The sequence below is a fragment of the Diabrotica undecimpunctata genome, chromosome 6, assembly GCF_040954645.1.
Source record: "Diabrotica undecimpunctata isolate CICGRU chromosome 6, icDiaUnde3, whole genome shotgun sequence".
NCBI lineage: Eukaryota > Metazoa > Arthropoda > Insecta > Coleoptera > Chrysomelidae > Diabrotica > Diabrotica undecimpunctata.
The window spans coordinates 142908466-142925612 of record NC_092808.1 but is presented as its reverse complement, the minus strand read 5'-3'; the positions used below and the strand labels follow the sequence as shown (position 1 = coordinate 142925612).

Sequence of the window (17147 nt, the reverse complement as noted above, 5' to 3'; positions counted from 1 at the left end):
TTTTCGACAGTAGGTACGTGAAAGGAAAACGTCATAAGTTTGGAATAAAGCTGTTTAAAATTTGTTTGTTAGAAGGCTATATCCATACAATTAAAATATATTGCGGTAAAGAAAAAATTAATGGACAACCGGTTGCTGAAAGGGTAGTTATCGAAATGATTAAACCTTTATTGGATCAGGGTAGGAATCTAATTACGGACAACTGGTATACATCAGTTAACCTTGCTGAAATTTTAAAAACTAGATCCACTCATTTTATTGGAAGGTTGAGAAAAAACGGAAAAAATCTTACCAAAGATGCTGTAGACGTCAAACTCAAGAAAGGAGAGACTATTGCCAAACAAAACAAAAATGATATTGTAGTTATGAAATGGCATGACAAGAGAGACTTACTTTTCTTGTATGCAAAACATAGAGACGATATGATAGAGGTAACGTATAGGAAAGCTCCTAAAAGAAAACCTGCAGCCATTGTTAAGCACAATAACGCAAAAGCATTTGTGGACATGTCAGATCAAGCTTACTCAAACTGCTTACGAAAGTTTGCCAAATGGTACAGAAAAGTGGCATTTGAGACTATTACTGGTACTTCACTGGTTAATGCTCTAATTATTTTTAATAACATCAACCAAAGCAAAATGTCAATTACAATGTGTGCATGCAACTTCTTCAATGTAGTAATCTACCCCTTCCTGTACAAGTTGAAACTAAACATGAACTAACTCAAAATACTTTGAATAAAAGAGGCAGATGCACGATTTGTTACAAAAAAACTCTGAACGCTGTAAAAAACACAAAACGAGTAATGTGTATGCAACGGATGTTTAGAATGTTTCCTTGCCAACAATGTTTTCACAAAAAAATATCTAAAACATGTACAACAAAACTGACTCTCAGTACTTAATTTTCTAGTTAAAAAATACCACATTCTATGTTACTTTTAATTATATAATATGCTTGTACTATTATAAAAATAAAAAAAGTTGATGTATATTTAATTTTCATTTTATTATCACTTATACTTTTAAAAATTAAAAAAATCCCAGGATATTTATAAATGTCATAGTTCTACCAGTTCGCCAGACTCAATGATATTCCTATTTAAATAGACGGTAAATGTGTACCAGCCACGGAACATGGCTAAAACGCTGATAAAACCTGTGTCCATTATATGTACACATGGCAGTTAAAGTGTTAAATCGAAAAATATATCGAAAATCACAAATTACAAATTCATTGTCAGACCTAACATACAGGTGCAAAAAATAGATGAAAAATATTGTATGCACCAGGTATCTCTTTATCTCGACCAGCTTATGGTGTCGAATTTTTCATTAGTGAAAAAAGGTTTATGCAATTGGTGAATAATAATATAAACTATTATATTGGTGTAAACAATTCACTTTTCTTAGTGTAGGAGTTAATTTTAATTTTTATATTGTCAAACACTCGCAACCTTTAACTCGTTTCGCACAAGTACAGTAAGTATAGTACAGTAAGTAAAGATATAATAATCCGATATAAATATAATATTTAATATAATTAATACACCTTGCAAGAAATTACTAGACTAAAAGCAATATTATTTTTTTATATTTAAGTATTACATATGTCAAATTAAAAAAAAACCGATAATAAATTATATCATTTCTTTCCATGCAGAATTTTAAATAATCTTTACGAGAGTGCCTCCGGTAAAAATTAGAAAACTGTTCTTTTATGTTGTAATCGGCTACCAAATAAGTGAAAGCATAGTAATATGGAAACGATTATGTTACAGCACTTTAGAGGCATTTAATAATTCGGCAAGTAATGAAAAAAATTGATTTATAATTGAAAAGATGTGAATGGTATTAAATTTACAGTCATCTGGGTGACGATTTCAAATCAAAATACGAGGGAACTGTGACTTATTTTTTAGTATAAGGATCATATATTGTTCTGAAGCTATTTTCTTGTGGCATTTTAAATTAATTACTATTTAACTGGGAATAAGCCACAACTAAAGGTTAAAATACGTTTATTGACGTTTCAATTTCCACTTCGGAAATCGTTCTCAAAATACAAACATTAGTGATGTTTGTATTTTGAGAACGATTTCCGAAGTGGAAATTGAAACGTCAATAAACGTATTTTAACCTTTAGTTGTGGCTTATTCCCAGTTAAATAGTAATTAAGGATCATATCCTACGAACGTTTACTTTACTATAAATGAACTTATGCATGCAGGGTGGGCCTCCGAAAAATTTTCCATCCAGGATTTGTTTTTATTGATGGAAAAAATTTTTAGGGGATATTATGTAAATAAAAGAGAAATTTAAGCCAAAAAAGCAAATTAATAATATACAGAACACTCATCCTACCAGTGTCGACATATACCATCCCTTAAAACAGACGCAAATCGTCTGCTCATCTTCAAAAAGAAGATACTATGCAGAATACTTTCGAATTGTACTAGAATTATAAAGAAGTCGTTAATGGTAGAGATATATATTTCTATAAAAATAGGTAAGCTTAGATGGGCTGGACATGTGTCAAGATCAAATGAAAATTACCCACCCAGACCGACGCTATTAGCGGTACCAATAAGAAATAGGAGTAGAGGTAGACCAAACCAGATCACTAGAGTATAATAGACCAGCATTTCTGTGGCTAATTGACCTAAAGAAAGCGTTTGGCAAAGTAAGACTCAAAGATATAATCCATCTTCTGTATAATAGAGAAGTTCCCTAAATATTATAAAAACTATCGAAAATATCTACCAAAACAAAATGGAAGTCAGAATAGATAGACAACTTACAGAACTTATAGAACTAGGCAGCGGAATAAGACAAAGGGATTCATTGAGCCCCATGCTCTTCAATTTGATCATGGATGAAATCATCAAAACGTTAACAAAGGAAGAGAATACAGAATGGGAAACAAAGAAATAAAAATAAAAAAGATTAATGGGAAAATCCCAGTAGTTGGCTGTATACCATCGTTTAAAAAACTGATACAGAAGTAAAACACTTCACATTTGTATTTAGGTATAAAACATATTAAAACTTTTAAAAAAGTATCGTTAAAATTTATACGGTAGCATAACGTGACGTTTTCGATCTAGATCAGATCATCTACAGTGCCTTCTTTTGTAATTGAAGCTAACACTAAAATTGTAGCTGTGACATCATTGTTCCAAATTTAAATTCTAAGGTGACTCTACCAGCCACTGTTACTCCACCGGCCCATCCATCTAAAGTCATCCTCATGACATGTTCACCATAAATGTTGAATAAGTCAGAAAATGGACCACAGATTTATCCAGCTTACACAATCAAATGTCTTTTGGTAGTCAACGAAGCATATAATCAAAGGTACTTGAAATTCTCTAGACTTTTCAACGAGTTATCTCACGTTCAGGATTTGTTACCGTGTACTTTTACTCTTTACAAACCTCGCTTTTTCCTGAGGTATTTGGTAATGTAGATAGGTTTTTAATCTGTTTTTGATGATATGCAGCAAGATATGCTACAGTATCGGTCTCTAGATTACCTTCCTTATCTATTACAGACCTCGTTTGAGATTTAAATTCTCTGGTAAGGAGTTTGATCTTTTGAAATAAATCTCTCGGTTCATCTCGACAGCCATGTCTCTCTTTCTCTCTGCATATTTGAGAGATTTAATCAGCTTTGTCTTTGCGGCACTGTTTTCTGATTTCTTTCGATAACGCTCTGTATTCATCGTTTGTTTCGTATCTAGTTTTATGTTCTTTTCTGCTTTGAATCACAGTCCACGTATTATCGGATATCCACGGCTTACGGCCCGTGGAAACCGCTGCCTCACAGTCTTTTCAGCCTCGATTACCTTATCTTTGAGATAGATCCAAGTGCTCTCAGGGTCACTATCTATTTAGTCTAAAGAAAGAACTTCTTCTAGGTTTTGTTGGAAGTCATTGATTTTTAATGGATTAAAGACATGACTTTTCTTAGGGACAAGCATTTGAAGATATTAAAAACAATACAAATTTCACTCTTATAAAATTATTTTACTTGAGGAACATCATGATGATGATTTTTTGAAAGATATTGTCCAGAGCTAAAGTAAATAACTTTGTCTAATGTGACTTCCATACTACATTTGTATATAATATATGTTTGATAAGATTGCATAGCTGGATTTGATTCTTGCGTTATCCAGAGCCTTAGAAAGTGTCTAAGTGTCCACACAATCAAAGGTTTTCTGGTAATCTATGCAATAGAAGTGCAGCGGTACATTTTATTTAACGTTTTTAAAAATCAGCGTTTTTTGTCAAATTAAGTTCGTATTTTTTTTGGTAAGAGTTCATTTTGGAGGTTAATATTATTATCTTTATTAATATAAGCTGATCTGGCGAACTTCGTACTGCCTCATAATTAATAAAAGTTCTGTTAAATTATTAGCTGATTCATATTAACTTTTTTGTATTAAGATCAAATTAATTAAGCTCAATAAAATTTTAAAAAGGGGCAATTTCACGTCGCAACAAAGTAACCATGTGTTGAGTTGGTTGTGATATACAATATTTTTCGTTGTGCTGCCAGGCGCGAAAATGAACAATGTGGTATCAACATATTACGTGCTATTGATCCTGAGGGAAACAATTATTTTCTATATTCAGTCTACAAGCATGCAAGGATTAACCTTGTGATTAGTTTATTTTCATGGCGAATGTAAGACAAATCGGATATTAAATTCGTTTAAATTCGAATGGCATACCGGTTGGTATCATGGGAATTCTCTATAATAAACTAAAACGTTTCAAAAATTTACAAAATTATTTAAAAATTGAAGTTAAATAGCATAAACAATTTGGTTTGTTTAAAGCCAATATATAAAAAACGGGCGGTGCCACGTAATCGCTTAAGTCGCTTATTATACAAAACATAGCATATAACAGCAGAAAATCGATTGAAGTTTGAACTTTATATATATTGACATTTGACAGAAGTTAATGTCGTAAGTTCAATTTAAAGGTTTTTAATAATTTAGTATCAACACGGCGAATAAAAAAATAATGATAGTATTCAACGAACAAAGTAGTTGAGAGTTTGTAATAACATTCTAATAATTATTACGTAAAGCAAACTACCAAAAGAATATCTAAGAAGTTTGACATTTGACATATAATGTTGACATTTGACACATTCATATAAAAACGTTTAGTAAGTGCATTTCTATTTGATGTCATATTAGTGTTTAGAAGATTATGGAACGAAATGATACTTCAAAAATTTTTTGTTATTATCCAAGATATGGGATGAACTAAAATGAGTTATTATAGATATATCTAATATATATTCAATTGCAAGCAATTTTCTCAGGTGCATATTTAGGCCAAAATATGATGCAGAATAGCATAATCTTACCTTTTGAAATAAAACGAAAAGGAAATTCTCATTCTAACACAAAACACGTCACACCACCGCTAAAGAAATCGAAATCTTGTGTTCACGTAACCGTAACAAAACTAACATTCCACACACCCTAAGTCAGTAGGTACTGTTTCAAAAGCATCCCATAAAATTTAAAGTACACTGGAAGTATTCACAAACACCATTAAACAATAACCGACACGTCGCAATTTAGACAAACGACGATCTAACAACCTTTTTCGAAGAGTTACCAAACGAAAATAAAAGTACTCGCATTAGTAAATTATTTCATTTCTTATTCATCGCGTCCAAGAGAGAAAGTTTTGAGTTCAGTAATCAAACAATAAAGATATGTATATCCAACGCTGTTTCAAATTTAATGTGGTAACAGGTAGCGACTTTCTTGATTTTTTATAGAAAATATGAGATTTCCTGCACTTAAGACCAATTATATTGTTTTATTTATTTTTTCAAAAAAACTTTTTTAATGCGGCGACAAACAAAGTGACTAATTTAATAAATGCTACAGAAATAGCTGCCGAAACAGTACGATTGTAGTAGGGGAGGGTGGGGTAGATTTGGACATTATTTTTCAGTAGGGAATATTTTCAAGATATTTTAATAATTTATGACAGATAATGTACAAGTCAATAGTTGTATCTGTTGTCTTTGGATATTTATCGACGAAACTACGAATAAATCAGTCAAACATGGAAAAAATACAAATTTTCTTCAACAGTGTATTTGTCGAATTGTACCCCACCATGGGACAGATTTGTACAGCTGTGGGGCACATTTGGACCATTCAGAAAAACATTTGTCTAAGCCCTGTAAAAATTTGATTGTTAATTCCTCATCCATTAGTTCTTCTACACGGCCCACAAAGTGAACAACCGTTTTCTTTGTTGCAAATTTTACCAAAACAAAGTCGCCTACAAGAACCTCTTCATCATCTAAAAGACCATGTATTGCCTCCTGATCACTGTGCACATCTATATCAGAATGTGAATTGCAATGAGACATCGTAACGCATACGTCAGATTCTGAGGAACTAAAGTAAGATGATTATTTCTTTGGTCTTTTTTAGCCTTCTTTTGTGCAGGTTTTAATTTTTCACTATCATTAATTTTTATTTTTATAACTTTGGTTCGTTTGTCATTCCTTTCCTTCTCTTTAGCTTGTACTCTATTCTTTTCTGGTGTACTAGTAGGTATATATGCATGACTTTCCCTTTTTTCTACCACGCCTATTCTGCTTTGGTTGCAATGTAGGAAATGGTCGAATATCTACTAATTTTGCACGTTTAGGAGATTGTGCTACTCCTAGGTAAGAAGCGTCGCTGAAAACATTTGTTAGCAACTCTCCCACTAAGCCCGTAATAAATTCCAGATTATCATCTCCCTTCATAGGCATTTCGGGAGTTTAAGTAAGAGCTGAATTGTTCATAGCATTTATTTCAAAATTCTCAGAAAGTATTATTGGTGCAGGGTTATTTTCCACTTGCAAACTTGTGGAAGGTCCATAGGTGAGCACTCCAGCAAAATCTGAATCGTCAAAATTAAGATTGTTTCCTGGCCAGATTCTAGCTTTTTCGAAAGCCTTCAAAGAATGAGAAAGAATTAATCACAATACTGTGTAATTATAAAGCTAACGGTACGGCAGTCTCACCAATGATTGTTTTTTCCTACAAGAGAGTTCCTAAGGAACTGGCTCTTTCGGTGCCAAAAGGATGGACCATTGGAAGGTCCGATTCTGGTTGGATGACCAGTGAGTATTTTTTGAGTAAGTATATTGCAAGTGTATTTTATCCCTGGTTGGTAGAAAATAGCATAATATTTCCAGTAATCCTTGTCGTAGATGGACATAGCTCCCATTATAATTTGGACCTTTGTGAGTTCTGTATTAAACACAGAATCATCCTTTATTGTCTGTATCCCAACTCGACCCACATACTACAGCCTTGTGAAGTCAGCATACTTAGACCTAGTTGAACGGAAATCAGTTGGCCGCCTTCATAAACAAAAGAGTAGTACACCAACTACTCGCCACAATTTTAGTATGCTTTTTAAACAAGCTGGTAAGCTTGTAAGGAAGCTTGTAAGGAAAGAACTATTATAAATGGATTCATAATTTGTGCTCTTTATCCATTAAACCCTGACGCAGTTGATTATTTAAAGTGTATTTCGACCCGACGAAACGAAATATTTCAGAAAAGACTTAGGTAGTACCCAATTGTCAGCAGAAGATTATAAATGTTCTTTAAAAGTATTGGAACACTACTTACATATCAACAATATTACAAATTTTTTTCAAGGACATAGATTCTTTTCAAAAATTCTGTGATCAAAACACACATGAGCCAAAGACTTTTACGCCAGTGGCGCTATGTTGCCTACTTTGACTGAATTAGATAATGAACAAAGCGAAGAATTGTTTAGCAAGTCGTTTTTAAATAATATGCCAATGGATGCAGAATATCCAAGCGATGTATTCACCGAATGCTTTTTAAATTAATTGCCCGTTGAAACTGACGGGGTCCTGTACGAGCCCTCAATTAATAATACGTTATTAAAGGAAACTGCTGCAACTACACCTATACCTCGTATTATGCCCGATGAATATATCGATTCAGAAATTAAATCATACCGTTTAGAAACGATTGTTGACAATGTTATAATATTGTGGAAGAGAAAGGCTTCCAATCTGCGTATTGCTATTCCAACTAAAACTGTCCATTGCAACGAACCAAAGGTCACGATATTCAATATTGCCATATATCAAAGAAAAAAAAAATATTTTAGGTGAAGTATGGGAGAATCATCTTCACTGGCCACTGCAAGAGAGTGTACCAAAAAAAAGAAACCAACATGTGCAAATGCCCTATACAATTAGATCTAATAAGTGGGTGGAATACGGAATACCATGTTGAACAAGTAAATAAAAAAAAGAAAAGGAAAATAATGTAAAAAAAAGAAAACTGGAGACGGATCTAAAAAACAATAGATAAAAAAAATTATCCGGAAAACAAACCAAGAAGATCAAACTAGCGATCAAAGAAGGGGGAACAGACAAGAAAAGATATTTGAAAAAGTTGATGGGTGAGTAAGTTTTCTGCTTTTAGTTGAAATAAAACAAAATTAGGTGGAAACGACTAAATTTGACGATGTCGGAAGCAGTGAGGGTAAGACCAAAAATAATATGCATATTCTAGTAACATGTACATGCTAATAATATATTTAGCCAGAGGCGTAGCAGAGGCCCCCGCGGCATGAAGCTTGCGGGGGGGCCCCAATATATCTGGGGCCCCATCTTATCGACTAATATATGTAAAAATGTGTTATTTTATATTATTTTACGCATGCAGACGCAACCTTTTTTTAAGCAGTGCCTGGAAATCTTAAAAACATAAACGTAAAAACATTAACTAACATAAAACCTGTAATTTTAAATTTAAAAATGCAAATTTTTAAATAGGCATATTCGGCATTTCGGCAACTATCATCTCATATCTACTACTCCCATAAACATAAACTTAATCCTTTCCGGTGTCCCGACCTTTTATGATGACGACTATAAACTATAATGCTTTGTACGTGACTATTGAAATATTTGAAAGGTTTGAGAATTGCAATTTTGCGAATTTTAGAACAATATTTTTCTATATCTAGAAATGCGTTTTCTGTTTACGTTTAGTATTTCGATACGATATTCGGCAGTAGTATTATATCCTTACATTGTTTGGTTATTTGCATTTTGTGTTATTTGTGTTGTTTTACGGTTTAGTTGCATCAATTTGGTACGCACTTATTTATCAATTAATGATGACTTGTGTTATCATTGGACAATCTCTCAACAGATAAACGGTAAGATAAGGAAATTATAACACTTACACATGTAATAACGTTCTTATTGTAATATATCTGCAGGAGACAGAATGAGTTCTAAGAGGGAATATAAAAGTGGTTCAGAAAAGCGAAAGCTACGTGCTCAAAAATCCGAACAAAAACAAAAATTACCAAAAATTTCTTAATTTTTTGTGACAACTGGTGAATTAAAACAGCAGCCTAGTGAAGCTAGTAAAGCATCAATAGATTCAGTTGGTCTTAGTCAGGAAAGAATAATTACTAATCCTACTCAAAATGAAAATGACAGCCCAGAAGTAGAATTGGACGTCGAGCAGATTAATTACGCTTATTGTAGTTCCAGGTAACGTTTCATTTTTATTTGGGTAGACAGACTAATAATCAAAAAAACGGTTTTAGTTCCCATGAAGTTTATCACTAAGGGGTTGTATAATGACAATATTGAAGATTTTGCTATAAAAAACAAATACTACAGCAGGGGCCATCTAAACCTAAAAGGCCATTCCCAAAAGACGCCAATAACCGTTCTTTTTCGGAAAACTTTTATGCTGAAAACTTTTTAACCTTGCTGGCTTTTTGCCGATAGAACAACACCGTCATATAATTCCGCATGGATTAAAGGAGTGAAAGATTGGCAGGGTCTTTCAAAAAAATTAAGGTTCATGAAAAATCTTTAATTTACCTCCATGCCTCGGTTGTTTATGACATGAACAAAAATAACAAGTCTTTAGAGTATTGTACGGAGAGGAAATTTAGAAGAAAATAATCTTTTTGGAGAAACATTTTAATTTGGATAGTAGATATATAATTTTAAATTTAGCGCTTATGAATATACCATTTAGAGGACATAGGGAAATAGTTAGTGATGCAAATAGTGGCAATTTTCTAGTAATAGTTAATTTATTTGCTAAATACGACAATTTCTTAGGCGAATTAATACAAAAACCGAAATATCAAACAAGATATTTAAGTCCAAAAATTCAAAATGAATTATTAACTTTATTAGGAAATTCAATTAGAGATTCTCTTATAATTAATATTCAAAAAAAGCTTATTTTTTTCTATATTATTAGATACAACACAGGACATTTCTAAAACAGACCAATTATCAGTCATAATTAGGTACGTTTGTATTGAAAGAGATCCAATTACTGATGTTCCTAATAATATAAAAATTAATGAATTATTCTTAGGTTTCTGTGATATACATAGCCAAACTGGAGAAGATATTTCAAATTTAATTTTATCTTTCTTAAAAAAACATAGTATATCAGTTGCAAAGTGTCGCGGACAGGGTTACGACGGTGCAGCAAATATGGGCGGCCATTATTCCGGAGTGCAAAAGAAAATTAAAGCCGTCCAACCCCAAGCTGCATACATCCATTGTGCATCTCATAATTTAAATTTGGTGTTGCAGGACGCAAGAAATAATATATTGGAAGTCCGCGATTATTACGATACCATACAAAGTATTTATAATTTTTTCGGCAAAAGTATTAAAAGATGGGATCATTTGCTTACAAGGTAGAAAAATTTCCAACCAAAATCGCTTACTCTAAAAACGTTATCGGTGACTAGGTGGTCATCCAGATTTCAAACTGTTCTTGGTGTAAAGCAGAACTACATAACAATTTTAAAAACACTGTCTAAAATAATATTAACTACCACAGATCGTGAGGAGAGAATGACAGCTAATAATTTAAAAAGTAAAATGGAACAGTTAGAATTTGTCTTTCTAACTATTTTACAAAATAAAGTTTTGGAATCTATAAATTTAGCTGTCACTCTTTTGCAGTCCAAAAATATGGATCTCTCACGCACAACAGTACTTTTACATAACTGTAAAGAATTTTTATCAAATCTTAGGCAAAACTATACGTCATTTTTACAAGAATCCAAAGATTTTGCTACTAATTGTGGCTTGCCCTGAATTTTTAAAATCAAAAGGTTTGGTAGAGTTAAGAAGCATTTCGATGAATTATTACAAGATCAACGCATCTCAAACCCTTAAGAAAGATATAAAATAGGCGTGTTTTTCGGAAGAATTTTAAAGTCTTAGATCCTAGAAGTGGATATCTTTTCAGATCGGATCCAGAATTTTTTGCCGAAGCCAGTAAATTAGTTGCTGCGTACCCGTCAGATTTACGTAATGAGTTTTTGGAGCAACTGAAATTTGTTAGAAAATCAATAAGGACACAGTTGGAATCGGCAAACTCTATTTATGAAGCAAACAAAATTATTCTCATAGATTTTCATTGCACTAGTGCTTGCATACCAGAAGTGTGTCATGTGTACATCTTATTTTTAACTTTACCCGTCACGACCGCTAGTTCAGAGAGATCTTTTTCTAAACTTAAATTAATAAAATCATATCTTCGTAGTACAATGTCAGACGCACGGTTATCTTCTCTAGCTCTTATAAGTATCGAAAATAAGGTTGCCCATCAGATAGATATTAATAAAATTGTAGATATATTCGCTGATAGTAGTGCACGAAGAAAGTTGTTCATCTCATAGAATAATATTATGTAATAATGTAATCATTTATTAATTTTTGTTCTATTTTATTCTATACCAATAAAGATGAAAAATGTTAGTTGTTATAAACAGTGCATCAATACACTAACACATAATTATAAGTTTTTGTTACACAAAAGTCGCATTTAGTAATTTTTTAAAGGGGGCCCCATTTATAATTTTGCGGGGGGTCCTGACGGAGTTTGTTACGCCACTGTATTTAGCTATGTTTTTAGCTTTTGAAGTTGGAGTCTTTGTTATCGTGAGTTATGAGATCAGTCTTATGAAAAAAATATTTGGAGATGGCCCAAAAACTTGTACCAAAAAATTTGGAATAAAAAAAGTTTATTTAAAAAAATATATTTCAAGCCGATATCTTCTGAAGGCAGTACTTATCAAATAAATTTACTTAAGTAATATTTAATTATCATAAACAATTATATTATTAAAACTTTTTAAGAAATAAACCTATGTTCATTTACTGGTATTGGAGTTTTCATTAATTGGATGATGATGAGGATGAGTCATTTTTATATAAAATCGGCAAACTCATTAAAAGCAGTAAGTCTATTATAATTTTTAATGGTCATACTAACAGAGAAATATTTATACTTTATCTTTACACAATTATTGGCTACTGCAACAAATGTAAAGCCGATTTGCAGGTCCTCTAATTGGAAAGTTATCTTATTTGTTCATTCACTGGTCGAGCGACCCTAATCATAAATAAAAAAATTATTTTAATTAGAAGCAAATAAAAATGTTAATTTCCATAATTGTTTTTAAATCATTCATACATACTTGCAATTGTAATAACCGTAGGTCCCTGTGTTAAATTTATATGACGGCCCAAAATTCAAAAATGCAAAGATATAAAACAAAGCAAAATTTTGAAATTAAAAGAAATAATTTGGGTGTTAATGTGTTAAGTAAAAAACTTGCTAGATACCTGGATATTCCGAGACAAACTTACTTCCCAGTAGTATATGAAGTAGAATATTAAATTAATTAACAGATTTTAAAACAAGGGAAACCATCATAATTAACAGATTATTTTACAATTTTCGGTTTATCCTCAAAAGATATTTAAAAAAACTGGCACGCCACAAACCGTTTTGGAATAGTAGAAATCATATTTAGTTCATATAAATATCCTCCTGTATTATTAATTTAATTACATACCGTATGCTTACTCTTTTTGTATACTAATAGAATTTAAAAATATATTTGGAAAACTTTCCAAAGAAACGATTTTTCAACTTAAACGCCGTACACAGAATACAAATGAAACTATCTAAATCACAAAAATAAACATAAACAAAGACGCACCATGATTCCGTGTCCACAAAAACTAATCAAACTTTATCACTATATCATACTAATCGGCCAAATTGTAAAGAAAGGAATTTTATTAAAGTGCGTTGTAGTGGGGTGCATTTTGCACAATACCGTCTTAGGTAGGTGTAGCTGCAAAGTCAAACCAAAGCGTTTATGCAATTTTACGAGTCTACCATTTACCCACCACTTTCAGGTCACCGTTGCCCATAAATTACCAGCATGTGTATTCGAATCTGTGGATCGCTAGGCAGACGCGATGTGTTGTACTTTTAAATTGCTGTGACGATTTTTTATCGATTTTAATTTCAATCACGCGGCTTCGATATTGATGCAGTAAAATACGGGCTAAAAAAAGCAAATTGTGCTTTTTTGTCGGGTGCAATTTTATTATTATTTTTTTTTTTCAACAAGTCAACAGGAACTTAAATTCCAATTTTCAGGGTGAGGATGGTGTCCATCTCGAAAATGAGGGCATAATTAGATTTTTGAGTTTATTTTGTGAACTCTAAAGACTTTGAAAATGTTGGAAAAATCTTTAGATAATATTAACTACAACATTTCTTAATAACTTTTTGTTATATCATTTAGAATTAAAAAAATTTAGGAAAAATGAGAGAAATGAAGACAACATTTATCTCATAAAGTTAAATGAATGGGAAGAATATTATACGAAACTGCTGAAAGAGGATAGAGTAGAGTACAGATGGGAAAAGATAAGGGAATTAATAGACAACAGAGACGAAAGGCAGGAAATCCCTATAATAACATTATCTGAATTGACGGAAACCTTAAAAGAGGTTAAAAACGGAAAAGCCGCAGGGCCTGGAGACATTCCCATAGAGCTGGTTAAATATGGGCCGACTGCACTTTTAGAATTAATAGTAGACCTTTTCAATAAATGTATGTGTGGAGACCAGGAAATTCCTAAAGATTGGAATAAATCTTATATAAGCTCCATATATAAGAGAGGGAATAAAAAAGACTTCCAATTATAGAGGTATTAGTGTGACGAGCTCTGTGGGCCGGTTGTACGGCAGAATATTAAAGAAGAGGGTTGAAAGACAGATACAAGATATTGAAGAACAAAGCGGCTTTCGTACCGGGAGATCCTGCCTTGATAATATATTTATCCTACGACAAATAATTGAAAAGCGTGTCGAAAGAAGTAGAGAGACCCATTTGGTATTTATAGACCTTGAGAAAGCATATGATAGTGTCCCGTTAAAGAAAATGTTTGAGGTCCTCAAAAGGTCCGGATTGGATTCGACGTATATCCGAGCGATATATAAATTGTACGAAAATGCAGTTAGTTGTGTAAAAATTGGAACCAGAACCTCAAATGAATTTAAAGTCACTAAAGGCCTAAAGCAAGGATGCTGTTTGTCACCGACACTCTTTAAAATATACGTCCAAGAAGCACTGAGGAATTGGAGAAATAAATGTAGATTTATGGGCATCGAAGTGGGACAAGAAACTCTGTATACATTGTTGTTTGCAGATGATCAGGTGGTGGTTGCAACCGATGAGGAAGATATAAATTATATGAATCGAAAATTATTTGAGGAATATGCCAAATGAGGGCTTACTGTAAACATAATCAAAACAGAATATTTAAAAATTGGAGGAAATACCACAGATCTGAGGCTTGAAAACGCAGTCATAAAAGGCTGCAACCAGTATAAATATCTAGGAAGCATCATATCAGCAGATGGCAGAGTTAAGATAGATGTACAAAACCGAATAACCCAAGGGAAAAAATGCATCCGAATACTGAATTCATTACTGTGGTCTAATAAAATAAAGATGCATACCAAACTTCGCGTATACAGAGCAATGGTAGAACCAATTACCACATATGGTGCCGAATGTTGGACGATGACAAAGAATGAACGAGATAAAGTAGACGTTGTGGAAATGGATTATCTTAGAAGGTCATGTCAAGTATCGAGAATGGAAAGAATCAGGAATGAGGAAATACGAAACCGTACAGGAATTAGAGATACTCTTTCAGATAGAATACAAGGAAGGCAATTACAATGGTATGGTCACGTGATGAGAATGGAGGAGGAGTGGTGGCCAAAGAAAGTCTTAATGTATGTTCCGCCAGAAAGAAGGAAAAGGGGAAGACCACCAAATTCCTGGAGAAGAGAAATTACAAAAACAATGCAATCTAGAGGCTTAGAAGAGGGAGATTGGAGAGATAGGAAAAGATGGAGGCTGAAATGCGGGAAGCGGCAATCGCCGTAGGACCCCCGTTATATGATGATGAAAAAATGAATAGAAAAAAAAACCATATTATCAGGGCCGCTGACATTTGCGTAAGGTGGTATACTCCATTCGCTTAGCTCGGACATATTTTGACAGATTCATTGTCGGAAACCTACAACACAACAATTCCTACTTCTCAGTATTAATAGCTCAAGTATCCTACTATTGCAGACTTCTTTCTTTAAAAAAAGAAGAATTATTCTAAATAGTGGAAATGTATACTAAACCCATCAAATTTTGGGTAGTATATATTAAAAAAATATATTTTAGTTGTTATAATTTAACATAACTATTTATTATATAGTGCAGATAAATAAATATTGATTGTCGGTAATTCGCAAAGTTCTATTTTATTTACAATTTAGTTTGTTTACTATTAATATTTACTATGAGTACGTGTGCTTGGTTGTATAGTAATTTCCAGCCACTTTTAGTCTGTCAAAAAGTAACTAACTTCGCAAAAAAATAATTACTAAATTTTTTTCTGAAGTTTTTTCTGAATTTTTAAATTTGAGGTTAGGTAGTTATAAACACATTATAAACAAATGGTAATGAAAGGGTTACATATTACACAATAAACAGGACGCCACAAAGGAGAAACTGAAAGGCAAAAACATTGAATTTGAGCATCGTAAATTACAAATTAATTTTGTGTCTATTAAAATTGGTGATTGGAATTTCATTGAAAAAAAAAATTAAATACAAATCCATGTTAGGAATAACATTAATGGGACATTTAAAGAAAATGTGATTTAAATCCTCCACTGCTCCGCATTCACATGCCGGACTGTCCATTATTTTAACTTTAAAAAGATGTTGTTTAGTTTTCTGTTCTCATTCTTATAATTGTAGTGATATTAAACGTTTTCTTTTTTCACCATACCAGTTAAGGGTTAAAGAAATAAGTTTAAAGTAAATGTTCTAAATGACTCTCTACAACGTCAATGTAAGTTTGAAATCGATATTCAAATGACCGAGCCACATTTCTTAACAATACTTAATAAGTTAATATTATTAAAAGCTTCTCTTATTCTTAATTTCATTTTTTTTATCATTTTCTATTTTCCATTTTTTATATCATTGGCGTTGTTGGATGCTTGTGGTACCCAAGGTTTTTGATATAGCCCCATATGAAAAAATCAATTTTTCACATTGACAATTCCGGTGATCGCGGTAGCCAAACAGTTGGTCCTTCTCTACCTATTCACTACTCAAAAAATCTATTATTTAGATGATTTTGAGTAAGAGCAGTGTGATGAACTGGAGCACCGTCCTGTAAAAACCACATTATTTATCGAATATAAAGTGGAATATTTGCAGTAGAGGAACCGCGGTAAATTCGGACCCCAGCTGATAATTCGGACCCCTAGTCACAGCATAGATACAAATGTTCCTTATGCTGTGCCCTAGTGCAGTTTTGTATGGAGGTGCTGCTGCCAATGGGAAAACAGCGTAAACCTTTCCTTGGCATTGCCGGATGTCGAAGCTCTGCCAGAGAACTACGAACACAAATGTTTGATTATTAAAAACTAATTCCGAATGTTATATTTGCAGATTAAAAATCCATGCCGAAGACTACCAAAGAAAAGAAGAATAGGTTGTGGTTGAAGGAAAATATGAAAAAGGCTATAGCAGCCACTAGGGTGAAAAGAATGGGATGGAACAAGGCTGCTAAGACTTTTGAAGTACCCAAGACCACGCTGATGCGTTTGTCAATGGAAAAATAGGAGGAATAGGAAATAGGAGGGCCTATTGTCTTGCCTCCCGA

At 32.7% G+C, this 17147-nt stretch overlaps 1 protein-coding gene across 3 annotated transcripts in view; it reads right to left on the bottom strand.

Annotated features, from left to right (window-relative positions):
- LOC140444015 (probable cytochrome P450 49a1) overlaps nt 1–13301 on the bottom strand; it is a 98230-nt gene extending 84929 nt beyond the window's left edge. Inside the window, exon 1 of one of the 3 annotated variants that reach the window (XM_072535589.1) lies at nt 13103–13301. In XM_072535589.1, coding sequence (XP_072391690.1) covers nt 13103–13105 — 3 coding nt within the window. In that variant the 5' untranslated portion in view covers nt 13106–13301. Of the gene's footprint in view, nt 1–5387; nt 5653–12955; nt 13081–13102 lie in introns of those variants that run through there. The other 2 variants (XM_072535592.1, XM_072535590.1) reach the window with 2 other exon arrangements.
- Nucleotides 13302–17147: the final 3846 nt, after the last annotated feature.